Here is a 26,291-nt window from a genome sequence, read left to right as displayed (position 1 = left end):
TTTTCATTATTAAGACTGTTCATTTTACTTATTTTTTTCACTCATAGAAAAGAACTTGTGAAAATAATTGCAGTACATCATTGCATGTGTTTGAGACATATGTTGTACAAAGTACATTTCTAAACAGATTTCATGTTTCTACACTAGCATAGCTTATTAGTGGTTTTATTTGTTCAAAACTGGTCTATGTTATCATTCTGGGATTTTACCATTGCTGTTTGCTAAAATAGCTGACTTGGTCAGGAGTAACAAGGGTCAGGTTAACAGGTCCCCTTGCCCACTTACACATTTTTTCTGTGTGACTGGGATCAGAGCTTTGTGATGGCCGCTCTTAAACACTGAGTTGAGTTCATTTGTAAATTGTAATCTGACTTTTATCATTGCTTTGGAGACATCACTTCTTCCTCACTGTTTGGTCATTAAGACTATGTCTGAATAGTACTAACTTCAAGGACAATCTCTTGAAATGAGTCACACACGTCAAAGATGTCAGGAACAGCGTGCTGTAGGTGTTATATACCCCCAGTTGTGCCTCCATTTAACTCAGACTAACTGATCGAAAGCTTACAAAGCTTTGAAATAATACTATTCTGGCATTCAGTGAATTGTAAATAAACAAGTAGTGTTCCTGGTTGAAATGCAAATCTTTGGTTTTATTTAATGGAGAGAAATAAAATAGTCTTTTACATATTGTATAACAGGTTAGAAAAGGTATACTACAGTTTGTAATAAAACTTTAATACAATCAAATTAGTATTTCACACACATTAATATTCAGTCAGTATCATGAATAGTTGATTGCGCCTGTTATCATAAAATGAAGAGTTTTGAACCATTCCCCCGACCTTCACTGAGATAAAGTGTAGCTCAAATTCGGCCCGATGGAGGGCGCAGGAGGATAAATTGCTATTTTGACGTCATTTCTAACCAAAGAAGAAGAACTGGTGGGAATTTTGACATTGCGGGAAAGTTTGCTAACACAGCAGAGAACCCACAGTTTTAAACTTAGACATGGACCGCTACGTTTTGGTTTTATCCTTTTGCCAAGTTGATGACCACTTGACTGGCGATCGTAAATGTAAGTTTTATTTACTAACAGACTATACACATCTATAAAGTCAGAGCTGTTGAATCTTATTTAGCTAACCAACTGTCTACTGTTTTGATGAGTTCATGCATTTCATAAATGTAGGTTTTCATTAACACTGTGATGCTATAAATCTGTGGTTGCATTCCAACTCACTGTCATGTTTTGTCCAGTGTTTTATTATTGGACAGTAGTTTTAATATGCAGTAGTGTAAATTAAGACGTGTGAGATTCGTAATGGTAATAAATCCTGCAATTTAAGACAACGTTAAAGCAGTTTTTCACAAGTCAGTTATCTAGCCGCTTTTTTGACATTTCTGTTACAGGAAGGAATGTGCTCTTCAACTTGAGCTTTTTTTATTTAGAAGTAAACAAAAAAAAATGTCTGAAGTCTACCGAAATATTGTTTTTCTGCATCTAAATATCAGAAATTTGTTTTTACTTTAGCTAAGTTTACAACACACTGCATATTTTTTTAATTAGTAGTTTGCGCTGTGCTAATAAGGAAAGTTGTTTAAGCGTCAAATTAGTCAGTATTTTAGTTTTAAGAAGTTTAACAGCATTTTGTGACTGTTTCCAGGTCTGGAGGCACTAAATAATATCTATAAAAGACTCTTGGAGATTTCAGCTCAGGAGTCAGCAAAAGGGATTTCTGAGTTTCCAGGTAAAACAATTGATAAATGTTTTACCTGTATATGACTGCTTTATACATGTTCTGTGTTTACACCACAATCTCTCTTGTTTCCTCAGCTTGTTCCCTTAGTGGCTGCCCAGCATCTACAAGGTGGTACTTTGCTGTACAGGTGTGCCAAGGAGCGACACAAGTGAGAAAATCAGAACATTTAAAACAATTTTGGTGATGTTTTTCTGTCTTACGCATTACCTTTCTGGTGTTTAACTAGGGAATGAATCACAAAGTTAATACACATTTTGTGATTTAGATGATTGACTCAGGCTTTCAAATATGAGTTTCATCTTTAAATCTCTTTAACCCATATTATAGTTTTGCAACTCTGACTGGGAAGAGTTGGGAACAAACCATCAGAGAACAGACTCAGAGGAGGAGAGCCTTACTACACCCGAAGAATGTCTGACTTCTCTTAGTAACCAGGAGGCAACAGATGACCTGCCATCTCTGGCAGAGTAAGGGCTGATTTTGTTTTCTGTACTTGTACCTTCTCCTTGAGTTTACATTTATAACTAATTCATAAAACAAATCTGTGTATTAAACTTGTACCTATGATTATATCATAACCCTAGCTCTTACCCTAGACAAAATGATCTTAAGGTACATTTTGTGTATTTTTCTAAAAATATAGAAGAGCACAGTATGTTTATAAAGTAATTTATCTTTGTCATCAGGCTGTTAGAAGAGGCTGCAGACGGACTTCATCAGCTGACAGATAAGCTGCCTCCGCCAGGTAAATAAGAACGCAGCGGCCCTCCTCCCTGTGTTTTTATTTCTTTTTTCATGCTATTGTTTAGAGTTTCTCTATCATTACAGTATGTATGTAATGAAATGTGTATAAGCTTTCAGTTTACTGGTCTGTCTATGCTCTGATCTACACCTATGGATGTTGATATGATTAAAAATAGGAAGAACATTTCCAGAATTACATTCCAGATCTAGGGAAACTCATCCATGCGTTTATCTTCAGCCACATTGATTATTGCAACGGCGTCTTCACAGGTCTGACCAACAAATCAATCAAACAGCTGCAGCTGATCCAGAATGCTGCTGCTCGCATTCTCACTAAAACCAGGAAGATAGAGCACATAACACCAGTTTTAAAGTCCCTACACTGGCTACCTGTAGCTCAAAGAATAGAGTTTAAAATACTGTTGTTAGTTTATAAATCACTGAATGGTTTAGCACCACAATACATTAAAGATCTGCTGCTGTTGTATCAACCTTCCAGACCTCTCAGGTCTTCTGGTTCTGGTCTGCTCTGCATCCCCAGAACCAGAACCAAACAAGGAGAAGCGGCATTTAGCATCTATGCACCAAAAATCTGGAACAAACTTCCAGAAAACTGTAAAACAGCTGAAACACTGACTTCCTTTAAATCTCAACTAAAAACCCACTTGTTTAGAGTTGTATTCGAAACGTAATCAATTGCAAATTTATTGACGGAATCTGACTTATTGTGGTGTTTTGATTGTTGATTCTATGTTGCATTGTGTTTCTGTGTTTGATTTGATGTAAAGCACTTTGAAATGCCTTGCTGCTGAAATGTGCTATACAAATAAAGTATGATTGATTGATTAATTGAAGAACAAGATCCAAGATTCATGCTACTAAGAAAGGCTTCCTTGGTTTTTGAGGCTGGCTTGGCTTTTTTTTACAGTTATTATATTTCTTGATAATATTTGTAATAAAAGTTACCTTTTGAAAAGGAGACACATCTTTTTGACTGTCATTTAACTCTTTCTTAGGAAAAGCCTTGCTGGATGTTCTGCTGCTGGCCTCAGCTGAGCCGTCCCCTTCAGCTAAAGACCTGCTGCCTCTGCTGGGAGCCCTGAAACACATGGCCTGCTGGCAGGCTGCAAAGATCAGTATTGTCACACAAAACATTAGTGGGTAAGAAGGCAGCAATTACAAAAAACATAATATTACTCATTGTAAGTGACAAAGACCTGAGACCAGTACAGAATGTGCAAATTTATGTTTATGTTGATTTACAAATTGGTTTCCTGCAAATAAATTGTGTCTCCGACTCACCACCAGGGGGAGTTAGATGAGTAAAAATGAGCACACGTAGTAAATTGTTTGATCAAAAGTATGTTCAGTATATGTATAAATATGAGCTTGTTGACAAAATGCCAATTCAAACCTTCAGAAAATAACTATGCCTGTTCGAATCAGTGGACTTGAATCAGGCTTTGAGATATAAAACTCAACTTAAAGAGGAAGCTTTGCTTCCTTTCTTCCAGGTGGGAAAAGGTAGCATCCTCTCTGAGTGCAAGAGTACTGGAGCCTGCTGATCTGTTCAACTGTATCGACTACAGGGAACTGTGGAGAGGAGGCCTGGTTATCAGAGAGAAGAAGGTGAGGACTGCGGTTTGTGTATTCAGTTTGTCAGAAAACAACCATGTATTTTTGGGAGGAATATGTAGAGATAATTGAAATTAATGATATAAAGAAGAAACAGAACTGGAGAGAAAACCTGACCTACTGGTTCATTTTTATATAGTCTCAAAAGACAACAGTTGTTTCTATATAATTGTCACTTTATTGTCTCTTTTCAACTTTTAATGACTGTTAACTACAAATACTTCATAATCATTTTATTTACAGGTCTTCCAAAAGTAAATCCGCAATAGTGAAATACTATTAATGCAAAAACATACACAGAGCATAACAAAACTTTTTCCTCCCATAGTTTTAAGAGAAGCTTAGTAACATTAAACAGTAAAGAAATGTCTCTTTGTAAATAATGTATTTCATATTTTTCTTGTTTTGGGGATTTAAGGGAACTTTACTGTTGTTTGGCCAAAACAACATAACTATGATGAACAGTAGAGTGGGTGGTAGTGATTCAGACCTCTGGTGGTGGTACCCAAAAGGGACGTCTCATTAAAGAAGAGGAAGAGGGTTTTTTTGGATGATGTTTGCACATCTCAGCAATTTTATGTTGGTAGTTTTTCACACACAGGAATATATGGACCTTTTGAAAAACATGTGCGTAAATGCACACTAAAGAGAACAAGAAACAATAAATCCTTGAGTTATTTTCATAAGCCTGAAGAATACAAGCTCAAAGATTTCTTAGTCTTGGTTTATTAGAAAATATCATCTTTAATTGTAAACTATGCTCAATGTAAGTGTGGTTTTAACTGTTCAGGTATCAGGAAGTCAAGAGTAATTGAGTAATTAATTATAGACTGGAAGGGTTGGTTGGGTGATTTCAGGGAAAAATTAATGCTCAAACACTATTTATGTATTTTTTCATTGGTTCTGAGAAGAGAATCCACACTATGGTTTAAGATTTTTAAAATGTTTCTTCTCTTTTGTCACACCTAAAAGTCTGTTTTTAAAATAAATTCTAACTTCAGAAAGAAGCCGCTTAACTTATCTGTTAAGTTAAACAGCTTAACAGATAAGCTGTTATCTGTTACACAACTATGTATCCATGTTGCGGATGGATATTTCTGCTAATATTTGAATGAGATTGAATTTATTTTAAATGTGTAATTTGTAAGGAATGTGTGGAATGTGCACTGTAAAATTCCACGTTGTTACGTCCAATCTTAATGAAATAGCATCTCTTTATACTCTACAAGACAAATTCCAGTTTCTAGGCTTGAATTGTGCTTCCATTTTTGTTGATGTATCCTTTAATATCAAATTAGTCATGTAGTCAGACCAGTCTTGAGAGTAAATCTTTACACTTTTTTGTCTCTCCCTTGGGGGGGCAGTGGTCATTTACTGCTGTTGAATGAATGGAGTAATCACTGCAGGTCATCGGTAGGTCATGGGAAATATCTTAGTGTTGCTAATTCTACGCTGGCAGCACTGAATGCCTGGCCCGGGCCAATGCAGCCTATCAGAATTACTCACTGAGGATCATGCTAAACAAAGCTTATGGGAATGACATTTTTGCTTCGTTGAGCCACAAAATGTTTAGGAGCTGTTATTGTCTGCAAGCTGTGTCTTTAGGACTTGTAGCTCAAGTTTTTTTTCTATTTGTTTTTTTTATTTTTAAATCTACTATATAAAAAATTTACAGGATAAATGAAATGTTTTTTAGCAGAAGAGATAAAGTACATAGCTTGCTCACCAACCAGCCTCAAATGCTGTGTGAGTTTTTTTTGTTTTTTTTTTTATAGCAGCCGACATGCAATCAAACTCTGTCAAGAGGATTCCACTTGTCCCCTCCAGATTCACTTGTACACTAAAATGTCTGTATATCAAAACATTCTCGGTGTTTACAATAACACCCCTAATCTACGTGTTTAAGAACCAGGGGTTTGCTGATTGCAGGTTTTTGGCCGATTACTGATTTCTTATTTTATTTTATTTAAAAAAAACAAAAAGCTTGATCTGCAATTTTGATTTTGGCTAATACTCATTTTTTTTTGTCTGAAATGTTGCTAAATAAAGCAAGAAAGTCGCCAAGTGGACAACAGGGGAGGGTGACTATTGTTAACTGCAGACATGACCTGGTGGGCTGGTCTATCAGTCAAACCTCTCTAACAGGACAGCAGGGGACAATGGTTGATTTTTTTTTTTAGGCCTTTGTTCAGGCAGATGAGATCAGGGGATAAGAGCGGCTTCACAGTCGGCCGATCACCAATCTTCCAAAAGTAAAGAAATTGGTGTCGACAAATCAATGCACCCCCATTAAAAACTATGTAGCTTTCAAGTGAATAAAGATTAAGTGAAAATTAAATTTTCTTATGATTACAAAGTCTACAGTGGCATTGTGACTCCATCCTTATTAACTCACTGATCTAAGAGGTTACAGACTCTGGAATATTCCTTTCTCCTGTGGTATTTTGACTGAACTTCATTGGTTTTTTTGTCAATTTCTCAGAAATTTACTGTCATGTAGCTTTTTTTTTCTAAAAAAAACCCCATTACTCTATTATTAGAGGACTTTTTAGTCATAGCACGACCTTCTGAGAGAAGAGAGCTCAAGGTTTCTCTTAACACCTCCAACAGCCTTGTGATAGTTACATAATAAGTCACAGATCTGAAATGCTTGGCAGTGTTCTTGATCCTTGCAGTTCAATAATGGTCCTCACTTGTTACATTTTAAACACAGAAATGTGCACTGTGTATAAGGAAACTCTGAACTTTTTTAAAAGTTTACTCAATTAATTTTCTTTTAAAGGATTTTTTTAATGCACTTGAGGACTCTTGAGTTTCATGAACCAAGGTTTGATGGGGAAATATGTCAAGTGAATCCTCCACTAATTCATGGTGACGTAAACGCAATTCAGCTACAAAATGGCAAGGATCCCAATTTGACTCTACTGTTAAGGGAATATTTACAGCCATAAAGACTTTGAGAAGTCAAGGCCTGGGTAAATAAACATCTGAGAGCGATCTGGAACGCCTGATACTCTGATGTTCTTTTACCCCAGCTTGTTGTTGGCAATAGGTCTCTATGGAAAGGGCTTGTTTACTATCGACACCTCAAAAAATTATGAAATATGTGTGTTGGAGGCTAGAGGGACACCTTTTGAGTTTTTAGTGTCCACTCTGATTGTCTTTCAAAAATGTTTACGAACTAGTGTCAGTGTAACATCAGTGATAATTACCAGGATTTTGGACAGTACTGTAACATCAGCAGTACTGCTCACTTGTCAGGGTTTAAATTGCTATATATGATTCATCCATATCCCACGGTGCTGGTTACTCCGTTGCATGCAGGAGAGGATTTTTTCTCTTTTTTTGCCTCAGCGGAGTCTGCTGAGGCAAGCATCCTGCTTCTCCTTCACTAAAATGACCTTTTCTGAGTAGCTGCCTTCAGAAGTAAGTGGGCTCCAGCTGCCACTTGCTAAAAGGTACACAGTTGGAGAGAGGAGAACACAGAAGAAGTCTCTAAAGAAAGCTTGTTTCAAAAGGAACAACACCGCTTCAGTGCCTTGTGCTGCAGCTTGTATTTCTTTATGAACTGGTCTTGGTATCTGTAACAAACTGCCATGTGGTAGTTGCATAACATGGCTTTTTTTCAGGAAATGCTGCGTAACAAGCACTTGCTAAAAAGACAATTCAGAGGAAAGTCAATAACAATAAAGGATTATGTTTTTGTGGTATGTGTAGAACAGCAATTAATTTCCAGCAGCCGCAGTGCTTACTAAGAGAGCTTGTTAGTGATTTAATATTTTCTTCCTTCCCGTGTGTGTTTGCCTCAGTATGTATCAGAACTTCGCTTTGATGGCTTTTCCCTGCGCTCTCTTGCGCATCGGATATCAGACTCGGGTCTCTTCCAGGCTCCCACCACGGGTCACAAAGTAAACTCTGAGGTAAGTCTCTCAAAACCAAATTTTTGTATCCCTGACCTTTTTAACACTGATGAGTGGATTTTTTTTTTGCTTTAGATTAAAAATGAATTAAGTCCTGAACTCACTTTGAGTTTTGTTTTCATGAATGTATTTTAATACCATGTAGTCATTTTTGTTGCTTCTGTCCTTGTGTGTTAATCTGAAGCCTGGGGAAGGTTTTGGTTAAATGGAGAAGCAGAGCGATTGTATTCTTGTTCTGTCTGTTCTTAGGAACCCCATTTGGCCTTGTCCTACCTCCCAGGTGTTTAGTAGAATGGAGACTATGCACTCTTCTCTCCTAATGGTTTCTGATGGCTGCAAGGAGATGAGGTCAAAATGGTCACTTTCTTGCTGGCCTTTAATCGCAAAGCGGAACTTGTAACATTCAGGCAATTGAAGCAAATCGATTTTATCAAGCAAACAAAAAAAAGAAGAAGTGCTGACCTCTTTTCTTCCTCATGACCATTCAGCTAGAAAATTACATTTTTATTATATACATTCAGTTCTGTATTAGTCCATGGGGTCTGAAGAGGGAAACTTTTCTTCATCACCTTTCTTCACTCTGTCAGGTTTTCTGCTTTTGACATTTATCCCCCTAAATTTATGTTTTAAATATTAAAAGCAGGTAAGCAATAATTTTCTTGCATTTAAAATGTTAATTTAAGTGATTATGGTGATTTCTCATGTTTGAAACACTGAGGTTGAATCCAGCTGGTATCATTTATTTCTGAAAAAACCCCAAAACAAAACATTATTGTGCTGCACTTGCTATAATATTCTAACAATTACCAAATATCTACAGACTTACTTTCTCCATAGATAAATGCCAGATCTGTGCAATGTCCAGTTCTAACATCAAAAGCTGTAAACTACTATGCAGTTGTTTGTTGTAGTTGTTACAAAACAGAGAAATACATAAAAATTTTTGCTTCTCATCAAAGTTCAACATTTACCCACGTTTCAATTTGCCACGGCAACAGCCACCATCTTTGACATGAACTGTGTCTGCAGAGACACCAAGTCTCTGCAGACACAGTTAGACTCATTAAACAGAACCATTACTGCTGTAGTTTATGACTGTTATGCTCCTAATGTTCCTAATGTTTGTCTGTGGACAATATGCACTCATAAAGAGCTTTGCTTGTACAGTTTGTTTTTGTATCACAATGTGTTTTGTAACAATTGCATTACTATGCCTAGTACAGTGCAGCAATGGGTTTACTATAAAGATGAATAAGTACCAACAATAAAACAGTAAAGAGGACTTTTCCCAAAGAACTCAAAGTACTGTTTTTTTTTTTTTTATGGGCATAGAGAGGTGATCTTTCTGTTTTATTAATTAGACAGTCAATAAGTAAACATTACTTCTATGTGAGTGTTATTTAGGGAAATTTTGTAAGTATTAATTTGTACATGCATGTTTATTTTATTGGTTCCCTGTTGTGACAGCATGTTTGTGTGTCGCTGTCCTAATTTTTAAAACGGCTCCAAAGTTTAGATGTGTCTAGGTGTTTGTTGTGTGTGCAGCTTATTTACTTGTCTGTAGGGATTAAAACAGAAAGCATGTGTCTGTGATCTCATCAGACTCCTGTACACAGAAACAGATGGCAAAGATTGTTTTGGCATAAAAACAAAAATAAAAGAGCGATGACAACAATCATACCTCAGCACCACTGGGAAAATGACTTTTAAAATAACCTGCACACAAACACTCACGTACAGGTTTGTTAGCTATACTGGGGGAAGAAGTATTTTTGCTTCCATTTTTCTATAACTGAGCTCATGATTTGTCCTGTGGACCCGCCTCCTGCTGGAGGTTCAGGATGGATTCAGGCACAGCTGAAGGTACGAGGCCTTAACAAGTTGAATTGAACTGAATTGAATGCACATACCTTGACACTGCTCTGCGTACTATGTGCTGTGGTTTTATTCCTCTTTTTAGATGTGTGTACTCCATTTTTAAAAAATGTTCTTGTATAAAGATTTTTTTTAAACATATTTTGCTCTCATTCATCCACTATGTGCTTTGGTTCTGCAGGTCTTCCATTATTATGCTCCAGTTTTAGACTTGGTTCAGGTGGTTGATCTGTCAGAACTGCCCACCTTTCTGATGTCCAACACTCACTTTGAGTTGTATCCTTCCTAATGCATCTGCCTATGTGCATCTGTGTGTTTAAGAATAAAAGGAACATTGAATTTTATTTAATTTTAATATGCATTTATGGTAAAGGTCAGCGCACTCTTTTTCAATTAAAAGATTTCATACATCAGTACAAAAATTACTGTGCCTTCAAAAAGATAAAAGTAATCAGAGCCAAATGTAATAATTACTTAATTATAATACACTGTGGTAGTCTTCTAAAAAATAAGCCTGAACAGAAACACATAAAAAAAAAACATTTTTCATCCATGTTGTGCTTTAGATTGGTTGCAATTGAAAAATATAGTAGAGTGATTGAAGAACAAGTCAAATGTTATTCATATTAAAGGCCTCTTATTAAAATAAATTGCAGTGAAGTCTGAGTAAGTCTGATTTCTGTTGCCTGGATTTTGCAATGTTCCTTTACAAGAAATAAAAAGAGGCCTGTCTGGGAAGTCGCTGAAAGCTAAGCTTCTCTTGGACCAGCTGAGCGCTCTCCGTGGAAAGGTACTGATTGCTGTCTGTGCTGTTTACATACATAAGATCTTTTCAAATATTTTAATATCCAACCTTGTAACGTAATTAATTCCTGTCAAATCTTTCACAAACTTTTTGTGAAGAACAGGATTAAATCGAGGAGACACGTTTTTCATGCTATTTGGAGGACTGAGGTTTTGGGCGATCTCATGTTTGTTGGGTCTTTCTCCCAGGTTGGAGCTTTGTTCAGCCTGTGCTGTATGATTACACCCATCACCCAGCCTCCAGCCAGTCAACTAAGCTCCCAGCGCTGGAAAGAGTGTTTATCCCGCACACCAAAGTCCTTTCTTGGTATGACTTTATATTTTTAAGCTGTGAAATAAATTACTTGCAGCCCCTGAGATGTGGCCTGTCATCTTCTGAAATCAACTGCATCTGCACTGAATTATTGAGGTGCTTTGTTAGGAATGAAGCCTCCGAGGGTAATATAACGAATTATTATGGAAAATAAAACAAAAATGCTTGGCGCATCGAAAAACAGAGAAAGGCATGAAATAAATGATTACCTTCACCTTGAGTAAATTTACATTCAAACAGCAAATTGAACAACAAGGATGATGTATTTTGTGTGCTTAGATCCTCAAATAAATGGATTTATTATTAAGAGTACAAAAGATGAAATGACCTATTCAAGAATTGAAAATGAGCTCCTCCAAAGCAGGCAATGCTGTGTGAAGCAAACCGAACCAAGAAGAAAACTGAAACATTTTTGTTTTTTCTATACTTTGACTCTATATATCGTCTTGTTCTGCAGTGCCCGATGTTGAGGTGAAAGGTGAAAGGGCCGTCTACTTCCTGCTGGTCCAGGGAGCGGACGATGTTGGCTCTGGTACCTGCAGGGTCAGGTTGATGCATTCACACAGTCAACTTAACGGAGCTGCTGCCATGGCAACCCTCTCCAGCTTGCTAAGGGAGAAGCCTTTTTCATCAGGTATTTTATATAATAAGACTGCCGTGTTTTTGTGTCAAGAAATCTTGAAATCTTGACCTTTGTATTTATTTTTATTTCATGCACTGAGCCTTTGTACCCAGGGAACAAACTGTGTCCCGTTGGGTTAGATTGGCTGTGTAGACAGTTCTAATAACATATTTTGTAAATGTGCCTTATTTGTTTCAGAACAGTTGTAAATCATTTGAATTCATTAGTTGAGCAGATGGTTTGTTGGCCAAGTCGTTGAATGAGGTAATGGTCCCTGTTCATGTGTTTCATTTTAATCCTTGAATCCACGAAGACCTTTATTGTTTCTTGTTCTCTGGATTTCATCCATTCACATCCACCACTTGTACGATTGTACTCTCTAAATGCAGCACATTATGCTCTCACTCAGCACCCTTCTATGAAATCTAAGTTGAGGTGCACCAGTCACATATCTTGTGGCTGAATAATGCCATTTTTTTTCTGTTTTACCGATTAAAAATCCTTGCTGTTTTAACAATGAAAGGTTTATTGCAAAAAAAATTCTCAAAAAGCCCCAAAAGGAACAACCCCTCCCCTGTTGTTCAGAGCAGGAAGAAGCCGTGTTTTGTTTTTTTTTAATCATTCACCAAGCATGAAATATCTTGCAACAGAGCTATAAATTGATGTAATGACTCCTTTGGCTCTCTTTGAATTTTTAAATACTAATGTGGCTGGTCTAAAGTGTCATTATGATCTCTACCTGTTGTTCTTGTTCTCTTTTTTTATTGCTGTGTTTTAATTACATATGTCTTGTCTTTGTTTTGCTTTTAATGGCTTAAAACCATTAAATTCTAGGATTCTCCCTTAGTAGGCTTCCAGAGGATTAAGTATTTCAGGATATATATTTCTTTCTATTATTTGAAATTTAGCTTTTTTTAATAACTATACTGGAGCATTAAGGAGCCTTTTTGTCATGATGGATCATAATTATCATGATCTTGTGTGAGAGAGACCAGTCTCTGTCAAACAGTCCTCAAATTAAAGTCAACATGTTTAGCAACCTTCAGCATTTCCTGTTAAAAAAATATTGCATGATTCAGACAGTTGGCATTACTAAATGTGAATAAAGATTATGGTGATGGTAAAGATGTGCTCCAGCCACAAACACTTGGGGCTCATCACTAAAGATAAATTGCCAGTCCTCTTGCTGAAACCTGCAAATAGAAGAAGGGTTTAAAAGCTGTAATAAAAATAAAGATTTTGCCACTGATTATTGAGAAAAAAACGCTAAATATCTTTTCTTCACTTACCGGTACGTCAAATCTTCTTTGATAGACGCCAATCTCTCTACTTCTTGGTTGAATAAAATGTATTTTAAATTTTGAGCCTGACTATCAGCATCTTCTGATTCTAAAAAAAACATTTAAAATTGAGCTATCAACTTCCTTTGCTGAAGAGGTGCACTGTCCTCATATATAATGAGTATTTTATTAATGTTTGCAGATGAATAAATATCAGGTAGACATTTGTTGTTGTTGCAAACTCCTAACTTTTATTAAAATTGAAGCACCATGGTTGCAGAAGCTGACGGTTGTCATGGCTCACCCTCTTGACTATATCGCAGTAAACTGAACTTTAATACTGTTGGACTCCACAGATTCACTTTATTAAACCCACATGTCCCCATTTTTCTGTCTCCTTTCTCCTCCTCTTGTCTCTCAAAGCACAAGTTAGTTGTGTTTGCTATTATTATTTTTGTCATTTTGACAGTATAATAGGGAAAAGGGGTAAATAAGAATTATTCAGAGAGAATTTGTGGGAGTGAGAAGTAGAAGAGTGACGGTTACGAGAAATGGAGTTGTTGTAGATGGATGGCTGAGTTTAGTTTTAAGTATCTGGAGGAGTGGACGTGTAAGAAAGTCCTTTGGCTGAAAGTTTCTTGTCTTTCTCTTTGGCTTTACATGAGATTTCTGCCCTGCTGAGAGGTTTCCTCTAGTGAGTTGGTGCTGTTGCTAACATTTTATGCAACCTTGGAGACACGGTCTTTTGTAGTTAAAAAGCTTTAAAATGCAAAGTGAAGCCACAGAAAGTGCCCTTTATATTAAAGAAGTATTTTGTTGTCTGGAAAAGCCGATTCTTAAGTCACTTCTGTGTACCGCTCCATTTTTGCAATGACTTGTGGCCGATTTACCACTTACAGGTTCAACTTTCCTGGCGTCTGTTAATATCTGCTTTTTCAACATTTTTTTATTCATTTGACAAAATGTTCCCAAACGGTGTAAAATTTGGCCTTTTAGTTCCCACATTGAAAATCAAACATAAAACTTAAACCAACCACCTGGAGTGCAAAGTGACTAAGCACTGAAATGGCCAGAATGTGAATGAAGAACAGGCTTCATAGAAATTAAAGTTTAATTTTTACTGTCTAATTGCTTCTGGGCTCAATTATTTTAAAACATCTCACTGATTCTGAAAGTAGAACCAATGCAAGCACAAGTCTGAAGTGTAATATTGACCTCCAAATTCATCAGACGAGTATCTTGGACCAAAGCATGGAGGCCACACCTCAAAACCTGAAAGATCTGCCACTAAAATCTTGCCGTCAGACGGCATATCACACCTTCAGGTGGAGCCTTAAGTTACTATTGAGCAGGGGTCATAATGTTATGCCTAATTTATCCTTAATTCTTTTCTGTATGGCCTTAAACATTTCCTCATCTGACAAGATTGTGTTTTTTCACTATCAGGTCAACTCGTCCAACATAAATGACATACACTTTTACATACTGTCGAAGACATAAATCTAACAAAATGTAATCCGCCTTTTTAATTATGTTAACAATGAAAAGAGCAATCTACAGTTACATCTATTGTTTCATCCCTTTTTTCTTTAATTTCCTCTCTTTGATCAGGAGAGGCCGACGGCAACTTCCTCCATCCTTTGTTGTGTCTCCAAGGAGATTCTCTACTGAGGAGGGAAAGAAAGGTGGCCCAGGTTCAGGCGCTGGTTCTCAAAGAATATCTTAGTAAGTGAAACAGAACATGATAAATTAAGAAGGAAAAACTGAACATTTGTTTTATGCATTTTCAATTACAAGATATTGTGTTTTTGGGTGATATTAGTATAAAACTATTGTATAAAATTTTTAAAAAGCCAAGAGCAGAGTGTAACTTTCTGACAGATTGCTAGACTTTAATGTTTTTAGACATGACATAAAATAGTAAAATGGCACGTGGGCCAGCTGCAGAAGTTCAGCAGTTTCCTCGGAGGTTCTTCTGATTATTATGAAGTGTGTGAGTTAAGTGTGCTCCCAATGATTGATGAGGCCTTTTGTGCTCTTCGGCGTGTCTCTGCAACGTGTGTGTGGTCACTGTACAAGCTGAGGCTTGTGTGTTTCAAGAGCTTCATTTATCATTCTCTTTATGTTTCACCAGCTCTCTGTTAGCCATGAAACTTCAAAAGTCACAGAAAGCCTACATTTTGGGTTGTGCAACTTAATAGAACCAAAAAAATTGTTTGATTAAAATGCAGTTTAAACCTTAGCGTTTTAACTGACCTTCCCTTTTGATGTTGTTGGATTGGTCAGTTTTTTTTTTCTTTTTAAGTTTTAGCAAGCTTCTACCAGGTTATTGTCTTCTTCAACAAAGCTATTATCCATAGGATTAAAATTTGTTTTCTAGCCTGCTAGAATCAGAGGCAACGTCACACTGTGTGAGAGAAGGTTTTACTTTTATGTTACAACAAAGAGGGAGATTATATTAGGAGTGCAGTTTTCTGGCCAGTGACTTTAAAAAGCCTGAGCTACCGATTCCAGTTTTGGCTGAAGCATTGTTTAAAACACAATGCTTCAGCCACTAAGTTAGCACAGAGGGGAGATTGCTGATTTTCAGACCTTTGTGGATGTAGATAAGATCGTTTTCACAATTAAGTATCGGCCGACCACCAGAAAACTTTGGAAATCAGGGCCAGTTTATTTGTGTATCCCTATATTATTACTTTGTGGATATTATAAACCATTTTTAGAATGTTATATTAGCTGTGATCATAATTAGAATTACCAGAGAAAGTAGATCCTGACCGTTTTTTCAGATTTCCACACGTCCAGCAATATTAGTGGAGATAGTTTGAAAGGGTAAAACAATCAACTATTCTGTAACACATTCAATCTTTCTATTATCTGCATTCTCATTTTTTGAAAGTAAGAGCCTAAATGCATTTTTACTCTATATGATTTAATTTTTAAACAGTTCACTGCTACTGAAAATGGCTAACTTTACCTTCTTCATCCAGTAACTATTTTCACACCAGACTGACTGTTAGCGTGACATATCAGCTCTCAGCTTTGTTGTCTTCACTAGCCAGAAATTGGTAGGAACCAACTTCAGGTGTCCCTTGAATAACAGCTACCAAAGAAATGTCATTGGTTCATTTCAGTGACTAGCTAATTTCTTCCAGATAAAAGTGTTACGTGTTCTTTCGAAAGGATTTTCATACCAATTTATGAAAGGCATACTGGCTTTGGAAAAGGCTCAGTTGTGTGTATGTCACACTTAAACCAAGGTGGAAATCACACAGCTCCACGTTTTTGGAGTGAATTCCACACAAATCTAACATGTTGCCAAAACAAAATGCTGCCTCTGTTTATTTATAACCAGGGCAGAAAGAAGAAACATCAGCTTCGTGTTCGGTGCCCGTCAATGACTTGAAGGCCATATTGAATCTTGCCAGGGAGCAGTACCTCAAGATGTTTGACTCCATTCTTCCAGTCACTGAAAAATGCCTGACAAATGAGCAGCCTGCAGAACGTACAGGTATGAACCAAGAAAATCCCACTAACAAGGCAGCTCAACATTTTGCTTTGACACAGAATTCAAACCTGCACGTATTTTCTCTTTTTTTTTTTTTAGCTCGCTGTCTTTAAATGCTGTTTTTCACTTTGTCTGATTGCCTTCAACGGTTTTCCCAGTATAACAAAGAAAATGCTTTATGATAACATTCAATAAAAGCTATTCTTCTCTGAATGAGATTTATCGCCTTCTTTAAATTCAGTTTCTTCAGTCTGTTATTTTCCACTAGAAAACAGAAACCCACTGCTTGCTAGAAAAGATGCATTACTTATGGCTGCTCATTGTTTAGCACATCAGTCTTCACAACATGCAACCTCATTGGGTGACCATTTCAGAAAACAGTAGCTTATGATTTGCAAATGAACCGTATTGAAAGGAATTAAAGCTGAATGTGTGCGGTGAAGGTAGCAGCAATTCGAGCTTTAGGGCTTGTAGATCCAGATGTCAAGCAGATTTCATGTCATAAATGCTTTAATATCAGTTGGAAATGAGTTTTCACTTTACCGTCCATCATTATTTTCATAGTTTAATCGTCTTTGCTTGGAGGTTGAGGCTTTCGCTCAGCATGTGTAATAACATTAAGAGAAACTGTCGCAGCTGGGCAATTACTTGATTTAGCCAGTCATTTCCCAGAAAGTGTGCATTATTGTGTCTTGTATATTCTGTATTCTGTGCCACTCATAAACAAAGTGCTCCTGAACATTACACAAAAGAAGCACTTGCTAAAAAAAAAAAAAAATCAGGAACAGCTTTGATGCGCTGCTGACAGCATGTGGAGACAAGAAGTCTAAAGGGCAACTTTGTTTATTTACCTGTAAATCCCTTTTCACCCTCCGTTCAAAGGAGGTGTGGGTTGATAAACTTTTAGGGCAAAGCATCATCTCTTCACGCAGAAAAGACTTTTCTCCCTCAGGCTACCGCTGTGCACGCGATGTTCATTCCAGCCGTTTTGTCAGCAGCGTTGACTGCCTGTCCCATTTGCGGTTACCTACGGTCTTCTTGTCCAATCACAAGAAAATGTGCAGAGTGTGTAATATTTAGCTCGTGTTCATTCCTTCAGACTCCCATCCTGCCAAAAGCTCTGTTTGTTGACATGTATCAGGGGAAAGTTCAGATAAGTCTTGTAATCCATCACGCAGCTCCTGTTGCTTACATTATGCAGCTTACGGCACTGCAGCTCTGTCTGTTTATCATGCACCAGCTTTTGCTCCCTGAAACTGCTTTCATGATCTGTGGGTTTCTCTTCACCTCTAATATATAATGCCACCTGTGTAATGTTTTGCTGATTCTTTATGACAGCAGGACTTTTGTTCCTTGTAAGAAGCTGTGAAATTTGTTTTCCATCTGCATCTAAAAAATGATAGATATTCCCTGCAGAATGACTTACCAAGAGAACACCTGAGGTTGTGGTTTATGGAGGTTAAAATGAAGCCAAGCGCAGACCCGAGACATACAGTTTATCATAGTGGAACAGCAAACATTTTACTGAGGTTATATATGATAGATGGAATCAAAATAACCAGTTATTGTAAAGCTAAAAGAAAGTTATATACGATTTCCCAGAATGTCTGAATCGTGTGTGGTGTCCATTTACATTTACATTACTTTTTACTGTCTTCAGAAATCGTCTCTTCTCTGTAAATTCAGTTGTTCTGGAAAGGCCTCAGAGATTTATTAGAGAACATTAGTGACCAAAGAGCATCATGAAGACTGAGGAACACAGCAGACAAGTGTGGAGAAGTTTTAAACAAGGCAGATCGAAGGAAAAGCTTTTAAAGGCTGCAAACAATGGAAGCTTGGTTTGGAAGTTGACCTTAAACTTAAGACTTGTTTTGCCTAGTTTTTAAATCCAGCTCCAAACTGTATTATTTTTATTCCAGAGTTACAGACTGTCTCCCAACAACCATTTGATTGGCCTGAGAGAACCGTCCTCCACAATATAGAAAACCTGCAGAGAAAACGGCAGAGGAAGAGGTGAGCAAGGTTTTCTCAGTCGGTTTCCCCAAGAGTGGGCTCTTAATTCTTAGAATAAAGGTATTTATCATTCTTATATTTATATATCTCTTAGGCTTGGTCTGCTGGGCCCCTGCTCCACTGAAAGCCTCCTGGGCCCTAAAGACAGCCAGAGGGGCTCATCTGCTTTACTAGATGCCAAAGAACTTCTAAAGCACTTCACATCTGATGGCTTGCCCACAGGGGAGTTACAACCGTTGGCTATAAGCAGAGGGTAGGTTCTAATGCTTCTGTTTCTGATGGGTTTTTTTCCCCTGACTTGGTGTAAAGCATCTCTAAGTTGAGCACCAAGAGTGAAGCTTAAACATCAGCTGTCTGAGATATTCATATGAAAACTGAAATTTTTTTTTTTCCATTTGAGAAACTTCATTTTGTGTTTTTAAAGACTGTTCTCTCAGAATTGTTTATTCTGGTGCCCGGCCTTACTTGACTCGGGTCAAAGAAAAAAACTGAAATTCTTCTTATTTTCTTTCAATAATAATTCCACTCTAAGGGTTGCAGAGAAAAAGTTTTCCAGTCAACAGGTTCATCCACTTGACTGCTGAAGGTAGTTGGTGGTACAGGATTAAAATGTTTGCCACACTATTCACAGCGTCTTCAGCAAGTTTTGGTGGGCAGAGCATCATCATCATTATCATTTGTGAAAATTGAGTTTATTCAAAATAATAGGAAGGTCTTTTGGTTTTCTGCCTACTCATGCGTTTCTCGTTATGTCTGCTGCTCCCTGTCTTCTTCCTCAACAGTAATAACTTGTTCCAGTTGTCACCAGACCTTTCTCCCAGGACAATCAGCAAGATGCCCTTCAGCATTGCCTCATCAGCTCATTACCATGGCATAGAGTCAGTTTCTATAAAACCCTCATCGCTCTTTCACGACAGCAACTTCTAAAGGATTAAATGTGATGAGGCTCCGATTTAGACCTAGCTGTCTCTGTTTGCATAGATTCTGCCTGGATAAGCAGCGATCCCTGGACCGAGACCAGGCTTTTGTGCGCCTCCAGTCCCGTCTGATTCGCTACGAGACCCAGACAACCTGCTCCAAGGAGCCCTGCGCTCTCCCCTTTGCCCTCAGCCCCGCCCCCTCACCTGCTGTTATGTCAGAACCAGGAAGTGTTCCCGATGGAGAAACCCTGCAGAACAACGACGTAGCGCAGCTGAAACGCAGGTCCTGGGACACTGACATAGCTGCAGGTTATCCTCGCAAAAGGTTTGATGTTTTATATTCCTCTTGTGTGAGGAAGTGGAATATGAGTTGATTTGAGTGGAAGGAGAATCCTGGAAGTGCATCATAATTTAAGGTTTGCTCCTCTCTGTGTTCATCCAGGCTGGTGAAGTCGGAGAGCAGTGACTCGCTGTGTTCGCAGAGCAGCGGCAGCAGCGGCACACATCCCACCATCAGGTCTCTACGGCAACAAGCAAACAGATCCCTGTCCGCCTCTTCCTGTACGAGCCTCTCCTCAGCAACAAGACGGTCGTCAGGTAGGACAAGAACAAGAATTGGAAGAAACGAGGGACCTCGCTGTGTCACGGCTCTTCTTTTAAATTTGTTTTGTTGTTTCAGAGTGGAAATCGCTTTTATGCCTTCACATTAACTCTTCCATTCTAACTCTGCAGGTTTAGCGACTCTGCCATGTCCAGAGAGACCGAAACCCCAACAGCAGAAGGTCATTCAGGGACAAGCCGAGGACAAACCTTCGAAAGAGTCTCGCTCCCAGAAACACAACAGGGTGAGTGATGCATGCCTCGTTATGCTGATTAGTTTACCTTTGTGCAACATGACAGCGTTCCTTCACCAGCATTTGTCTTAATCCTTAATTTGTAAGTTATACTGATTTTCTTTTTGTTGTCAACAGACTTTTATATTTTACAGAATCACTTATGATTTCATTCAGGATCTTTATCCATCTGTGTCCAAGTTAATTTATTAGCTTCTCGGGTGAAGTTGTGCTTCCTTTTGTTCTACATTGTTTAATGTACAAGTAGCAACCAAGCACCCCCACAGCATGACGCTCCCACAACTATGTTTGACAATTGGTACAATTTTCTTAGCCTTGAAAGCTTGACCTTCGACACCCCAAGCACTCTTCTTCCAGGGCTGGTTCTCACTCCAGGCAGATTTAAAACCTATTTCACTGTGCAAAAGGACACCAGTGTTCCAGTATTTTCCATTTATTAGACTTGAGCCTTGCTCTTGGTTCCTGGATTATTCTTAAACATCCTAATTAGTTTCTTTTAATCTCAGGGAAACTATTTATGTTGGATGATTGAAACATGTTTTTTCTGTGTTTAGAAGCCCAGGCAGTCCAAGGAGACGAACTATTTTATATGAGCTTGACAAATTCAATTATGCCAGGCTATAAAAAGCTTGAAATTTCTCTTCATCCTTCTAAAGGACATTTATAGGGGTGTATGCATCAATGTGTATTTGGCTATGTGTAGATTAAAATAAATCTTCAGTAAATTTCTACCTTTTCACCCTTTTTCTTGTTTTTAAAAATTGTTGAACGTAGTTTAACTATTGAACCCTGTAGAAAGAAATTGTTATATATATTTTTAATGTGCCAATCATGCCTTTGATAAAAACTCTGTTACTGCTTTTCATTTTTCTCTCATTGTTGTCAGAACAACAGATGCTTACTATGAAAGATAGGCTTGTATATATTCTTCTAAATACTGCTCACATTTATATATTTATTAACACCATGGGAATCTTTTGAATTATTGAACTATATAAGATGACATAAATAATGCGTACTGTTCCTTTTTGAACTTTTAAACAGCTGACACTTGCTGCCATGCAGAAGCTGAGCCTGCAGCTTGATATCTTAGAGTTGTTGTTTTTTTTTATCTTGAATCTTTAAACGTTAAGATTTGCTCTTCCCATAAAATATCCACAGTATTTACACAATTAATATTTTTTATTTATTTTTTATTTTTTTACAAAGCTCCGTAAACAGCTGAATGCTCCACCCCCATCCAACCACCAGTTCTACTGGCAGATGGACACACAATCAAACCCACCGTCTGTCTGTCTGCTACAGATGAGAGCCATGCAACGGCTCCAGCAAAAATAAATATTTTATATTCTGCACCATTCACTTTGACTGTGTGGGTTGCATTGTAATGCTACGGCTTATTCACTTTGTTTTTTTTTTTTACTGTACTGTCACCTACTCCCTGCCTCCTGAGCCACACACAGAGTTTTGTCCCTCATCCATGGGATTCACACTCAGAAATCCACGCAGGACTCGCCATGGAGTCACAGGTCCAACACTCTGCGAGCGCTCCGCCTCCCGACCTTCACTCATTTTGATTTCCGATTACTATGCAAACACGCTTACCGTCGGAACCCGAGTGAAAAGGAGAACAGTTGGCTCTATTCAGAAACAATGATCGCTCTCTTTATTCAGGACAGAGATTAAACACTGCCTTTCCACTCCTCCAGAGACTGAAAAGCACTGATGATTTCTCACAATAATTTATGGCGCTTCCTCAGAACCGTTGCTGTGACAAGATTAAAGGCGGATCCATTTATTTCAGGAATGTGTTTTTTTTCCCTGTCAGGACCGCCAGTGAAATATTTCCGTGTTTGTACCTGCAAGTTCTCTCTGTGTGAATGTAAAAGGCGAGTATTTATGTAAGAACGTCACCCTCCCTTCTGCCCCCCCAAAGTAAAGACACTTTGACATTCACTGTTTTTAAAAGGAAAACTATGCTAAAATTAGTCTCTGTGAACTGAGTTTGCATTAGGTGGTTGGGGAATAAACAAAACTACTTTTTATGTTCCCACAGATGTACTAATACAAAAGTGTGTGTTCCTCCTCAGATGCTGCAGGAGATTGTAGCTAAAACGCTCAAACACCATGGGATCGCTGTCGAGCATGAGTGCTTCGAGGCCTGCAGCAAAAGACTGTTTGATATCTCCAAGTTCTATCTCAAGGTTTGTGTCATTAATGCCCTCACCGTGCCATTACTTACCTTTTATTTAACACTTTTTATTTTGTCTGGCACTGGAATTTCAATGCTAGGTTCAGATTCCTTTTTGTATGAAAGAATTTTTTCTCTGTCTTTTTCCTTGCAGTTTCTAATGACCTTCTTGTAAAAATAAAACAATGTTGAAAAAAAAAATTTAATGTATGGGAATAAATGTTTTTTTTTGGAAATTCAAGGACCTCCCAGGTTCTTACCAGTGCATTTGTGCAAAAGAGAAAACTCTCTCAGGGCCAGATTGCACACTCCTCAAAAATTAGATTTGCATGTAAGTTACAGAAGTAATGAAATGTTTGGAGGCTTTTTCCACATCAAAAAATAGACTTTTAACCCTAAAAGTGACTTTTGATGCGTTACACAGTTAGTATGGTGAGAACTGAAGTTAGAATATAGCATTCATTAAAACAAAAAAAAAGAAAAACTGGAACAGATGTGTTATCTAACATTTCTTTGGCAGTTTTTAAAAGGACCCAGGTGTAACAAAAACACATTTTTCTGAAAAGACCAGTCTATGATGGTTAAAGCTGATATTTTAGGGGGTTAAATTTTGAAAATGAAAGAATTATGTGACTACTAATGTCTATAATGACATTCATAAAAATTTAAAATAATGTTCATCATCAAGCTGTGTTGTTTTGGGATTGCTGGCCTTTACTTTAGGCGTCGACTGAGTTTGAATAATATTACTTTCAATAAATATTTCCTCTTTTAATAAGTTTGTACTTTCGTATCTTCCCAGGACCTGAAAACGTCTCGGGGTCTGCATGACGAAATGAAGAAAGCAGCCAGCAGTAACGTTAAACAGGTAATGCCATCATCCACCGGTTTGGTTTTCTTTTTACAATTCCCGTCCCGCTGACTTGTTTGTTGTCTCCGTTTGTAGGTTGTTGACTGGGTGCTGGAGAAAAGCTCAAAGAAAGAGAGCTGATCATCAATAATGAGCGCCGCAGAGACGTTTTAATTGATGTTCGCTGAGGTTTTGCCTCAGTGAGCAGCTCTTCTTATATTTCAACACATTCATGAGAGTGATTGATGTTTTAAACTTTTGATTGGTCTTAAACAGTTAGATTAAGCTCATTTAATTAACTTAATCCTTTTATTTGATTTCCTTGCCTTATTTTGCTTTCCAAGAAAACCCATTTTAAACTTCTGCTTGCACAGTTTTGTGTTTAAACCCACTGATTTACTCTCAAGGCTCTGAAGCCATAAAGCCGAAAAATCAAAAATAAAACAAAGCAGAGCCACCCTGCTAAGAGGCCGGCCTGGCGGGCGGCGAGGGGGATGTACTTTGGTTTGTTGTTTTCTTTTATTTTAGTCTTAAAGTTAACTTTGCTTCTAAACACATCAATAATTTTGTTTGTATATATTTCATTTTTTTAAGCACAATAAATGTATTTTATCTTTAGTGCACATTTTTGTTATATTGTGGGAAAGGAGGTATGGCTGTGTGGCAAAGATAGGGGTGTGTGTTGCATTTTCTATTACATTAAATGACCAGAGCTGAAAACGTTCAACCCAATAAGGATGTTTTATTGATTTTGACAGCATAAACACAGCCTCAGGTCATATCTCTCCTGTTTCTGTTGGTTTCACACTAGTTTTAGGTGCATCATGAAAAATATTGCTGGGTTTACATCATATCTGCAAGGAAAATAATAGTAGCTACATCAATACAGCGATTTTCAAACCTATACTATAAAGGTTTATTTTCACAAAAAGCAAAGTGCTTTTTTTGTGTTATTTGAACTTTGTAATTTCCTATTTTGATAATATAAAATACATTTATGCTTCCAAAGAAATAAAGAGGTTTGTGATTTTAATATGACAAAAGTGAAAAAGCTTAAGCGACGTGGATACTTTGATTATTGACAGTAGACACTGAAGAGACATCAGTGGTGACGGTCGCATGTGGACTCAGGTTTACAAAGTTTATAATAAAATCTAGAAACAAAGTTATGTCACATAACCCGTTAAATCTTAACTACAAGCACTAAAAATATCACTAAATTGTTACTTTGCAATAACCTTTTTTTATTTTACAGAGTAGGTATCAAGAAGTTCAGATGTTACTACACGTTGGTCAAAAGTTTGCTGAAAGAGCAAGGGTTTGTCTGAACTAAAGTTATTGTGTCGTCACGCATGGACACTGAACTCAGTCTAACGTAGTGAATTGATCCTGAAGGCCAAAATCCCATAGTGCAACAGTCAACTCTAATCATAAATGCTGTTAAGTGTCTCTTCGCTAAATATCTCTTTTCCCGATTAGTTGATATCTATCTATCGACGTCAAAGCTGTATCATTGCAAGATTCTGCAAAGATAGTAAAAGGCAAGAAAACACAATAGATAAATTTGGTGTATTGCAGAAAAGACCTTGAATAAAACTCTGGGCATGTGTAAAAACAAATTGTTCTATCTCCCTGTATTCAAGATGTTCAAATAGATCAGCAAAGCAGTTTCACACAGTAATTTCCATATGTTAGACAAGCCTATTAAGTAGAAATCCTATTAAAGGACAATTCTTTATGAAGGAGGAGACTGAATGATGGCTTTTTTTAATAGTGATAGCACGAGCTTAGGCTGGCAGCAACTAGACTAAATTATTTTAAAAAGTTATTCTTTATCGGTTCCAGAGGAGGAATAGAATTGCTTGAGTTCAAGGTTGGTTTTTCTTGTGGAGAAACAACTCGACTGTTAGAAGCCTGAATCGTTCACAGATGGGTTCTGCAGGGCACATTAAATGAATACAGAGAACATGAAATGAGTTGGCTGTCTGTTGTTGTTGCATGTAAAATACATGCTATTAATTCTTGTTCCGAGGGCTTCAAGATGAAAGAAAAGATGAGAGAGGTCACCTCATTTATGAGCTGCTTCCTTAGAAAACCTCAAGCTGTTTTAGCTGGAGTAACATTTGCCTCACTGAAGGCCATTCTTCAAAATGCAACTCTACAAAGATTCATCTTCTCTCCGTGTTATCAGGAGTAAAGTCTATGCCTTTTTCTATGGGAAAAGCAGGACTGCAGCTTATACATTAATTACCATCAGCGCTGTGGACAATTGCATATTGAGGACCAAATTGGCATGTGGGTGTTGGAGAAAAAGTGTCTGAACTGTCAGATAAAATTCCAATAAAGGAACTTGGAAGTTTGTGGCTTTGATTCAGTAAAGAAAAAAGAATAATACGTAAGAATATTTTTGCAGGAGACGTGTTGGCCTGTATGCTACAGTTGGGACAAACAAAATCTCAAAGCTTGAGAAACCAAATTACAAAAAAAAAAAAAAAAAATTCTGTATAGTAAATTACTTGTCCGATAGTTTTAGTTTGAAGAACCTGCAACTGGAGGACTTTATTTGAACGATTGCCTGCACATACACTGAGGTAATCTTAAAGGAGCTTCTTTGTCCTTCCGCTGTGGCTTATCGGTCCAAGTGGTCAAAGGAACCTGGCTCACACACCGAACAGCTGGACCCCTGGAGAATGTGCGGAGGACTCTTCAAAACTCACTTGCAGCTCGAGTGGAGTATGCTGCGCTCTTCTGGAGATGTCCTCGAGGACCTCCTACACCGTCTGTACAGGCGCAGCACTTTTTGTTGCTACAAACACTTCCTCCTCAACCATAAGTCTCAGCAGACAGTAACAATTCATCCATGACTGATGGATGACATAAAATCCGTCTGCTGACGCCAACAGGATAGAAGGCGGAAGTGTGTGTGCTCACTATAAACTGGGCTCATTTAGGCAGTAGAAAGCTGTTTGTAATGGACTCAGTGTGGCAGCAACTTAAAC

General features: G+C 37.7%; 1 protein-coding gene across 1 annotated transcript; it reads left to right on the top strand.

Annotated features, from left to right (window-relative positions):
• Positions 1-856: 856 nt before the first annotated feature.
• On the top strand, positions 857-23,910 carry LOC122831182 (MDM2 binding protein). The gene is made up of 23 exons (XM_044117185.1): positions 857-1,078; positions 1,668-1,751; positions 1,838-1,911; positions 2,091-2,230; positions 2,450-2,508; positions 3,524-3,668; positions 4,022-4,136; positions 7,952-8,062; positions 10,119-10,213; positions 10,661-10,727; positions 10,931-11,048; positions 11,512-11,688; positions 14,568-14,681; positions 16,312-16,467; positions 18,384-18,477; positions 18,572-18,730; positions 19,260-19,355; positions 19,459-19,722; positions 19,840-19,994; positions 20,130-20,242; positions 22,342-22,455; positions 23,245-23,310; positions 23,389-23,910. Exons 1-23 carry the CDS (start codon positions 1,012-1,014, stop codon positions 23,431-23,433), a joined length of 2,628 nt encoding a protein of 875 aa, XP_043973120.1. The 5' UTR covers positions 857-1,011; the 3' UTR covers positions 23,434-23,910.
• The last annotated feature ends 2,381 nt before the right edge of the window (positions 23,911-26,291 follow it).

Source organism: Gambusia affinis, linkage group LG05 (assembly GCF_019740435.1).
Source record: "Gambusia affinis linkage group LG05, SWU_Gaff_1.0, whole genome shotgun sequence".
In the NCBI taxonomy this organism is placed as follows: Eukaryota; Metazoa; Chordata; class Actinopteri; order Cyprinodontiformes; family Poeciliidae; genus Gambusia; species Gambusia affinis.
This window is presented reverse-complemented; position numbering and strand designations above follow the sequence as displayed.

What these genes read in the sequence shown, in the direction of transcription:
- LOC122831182 (XM_044117185.1), top strand. Translation starts at nt 1,012, where the DNA reads ATGGACCGCTACGTTTTGGTTTTATCCTTTTGCCAAGTTGATGACCAC. An exon ending in GCAGGTTATCCTCGCAAAAG is followed by an intron (nt 19,723 to 19,839) that starts GTTTGATGTTTT and finishes GTGTTCATCCAG; the next exon opens with GCTGGTGAAGTCGGAGAGCA. An exon ending in AGCAACAAGACGGTCGTCAG is followed by an intron (nt 19,995 to 20,129) that starts GTAGGACAAGAA and finishes CTAACTCTGCAG; the next exon opens with GTTTAGCGACTCTGCCATGT.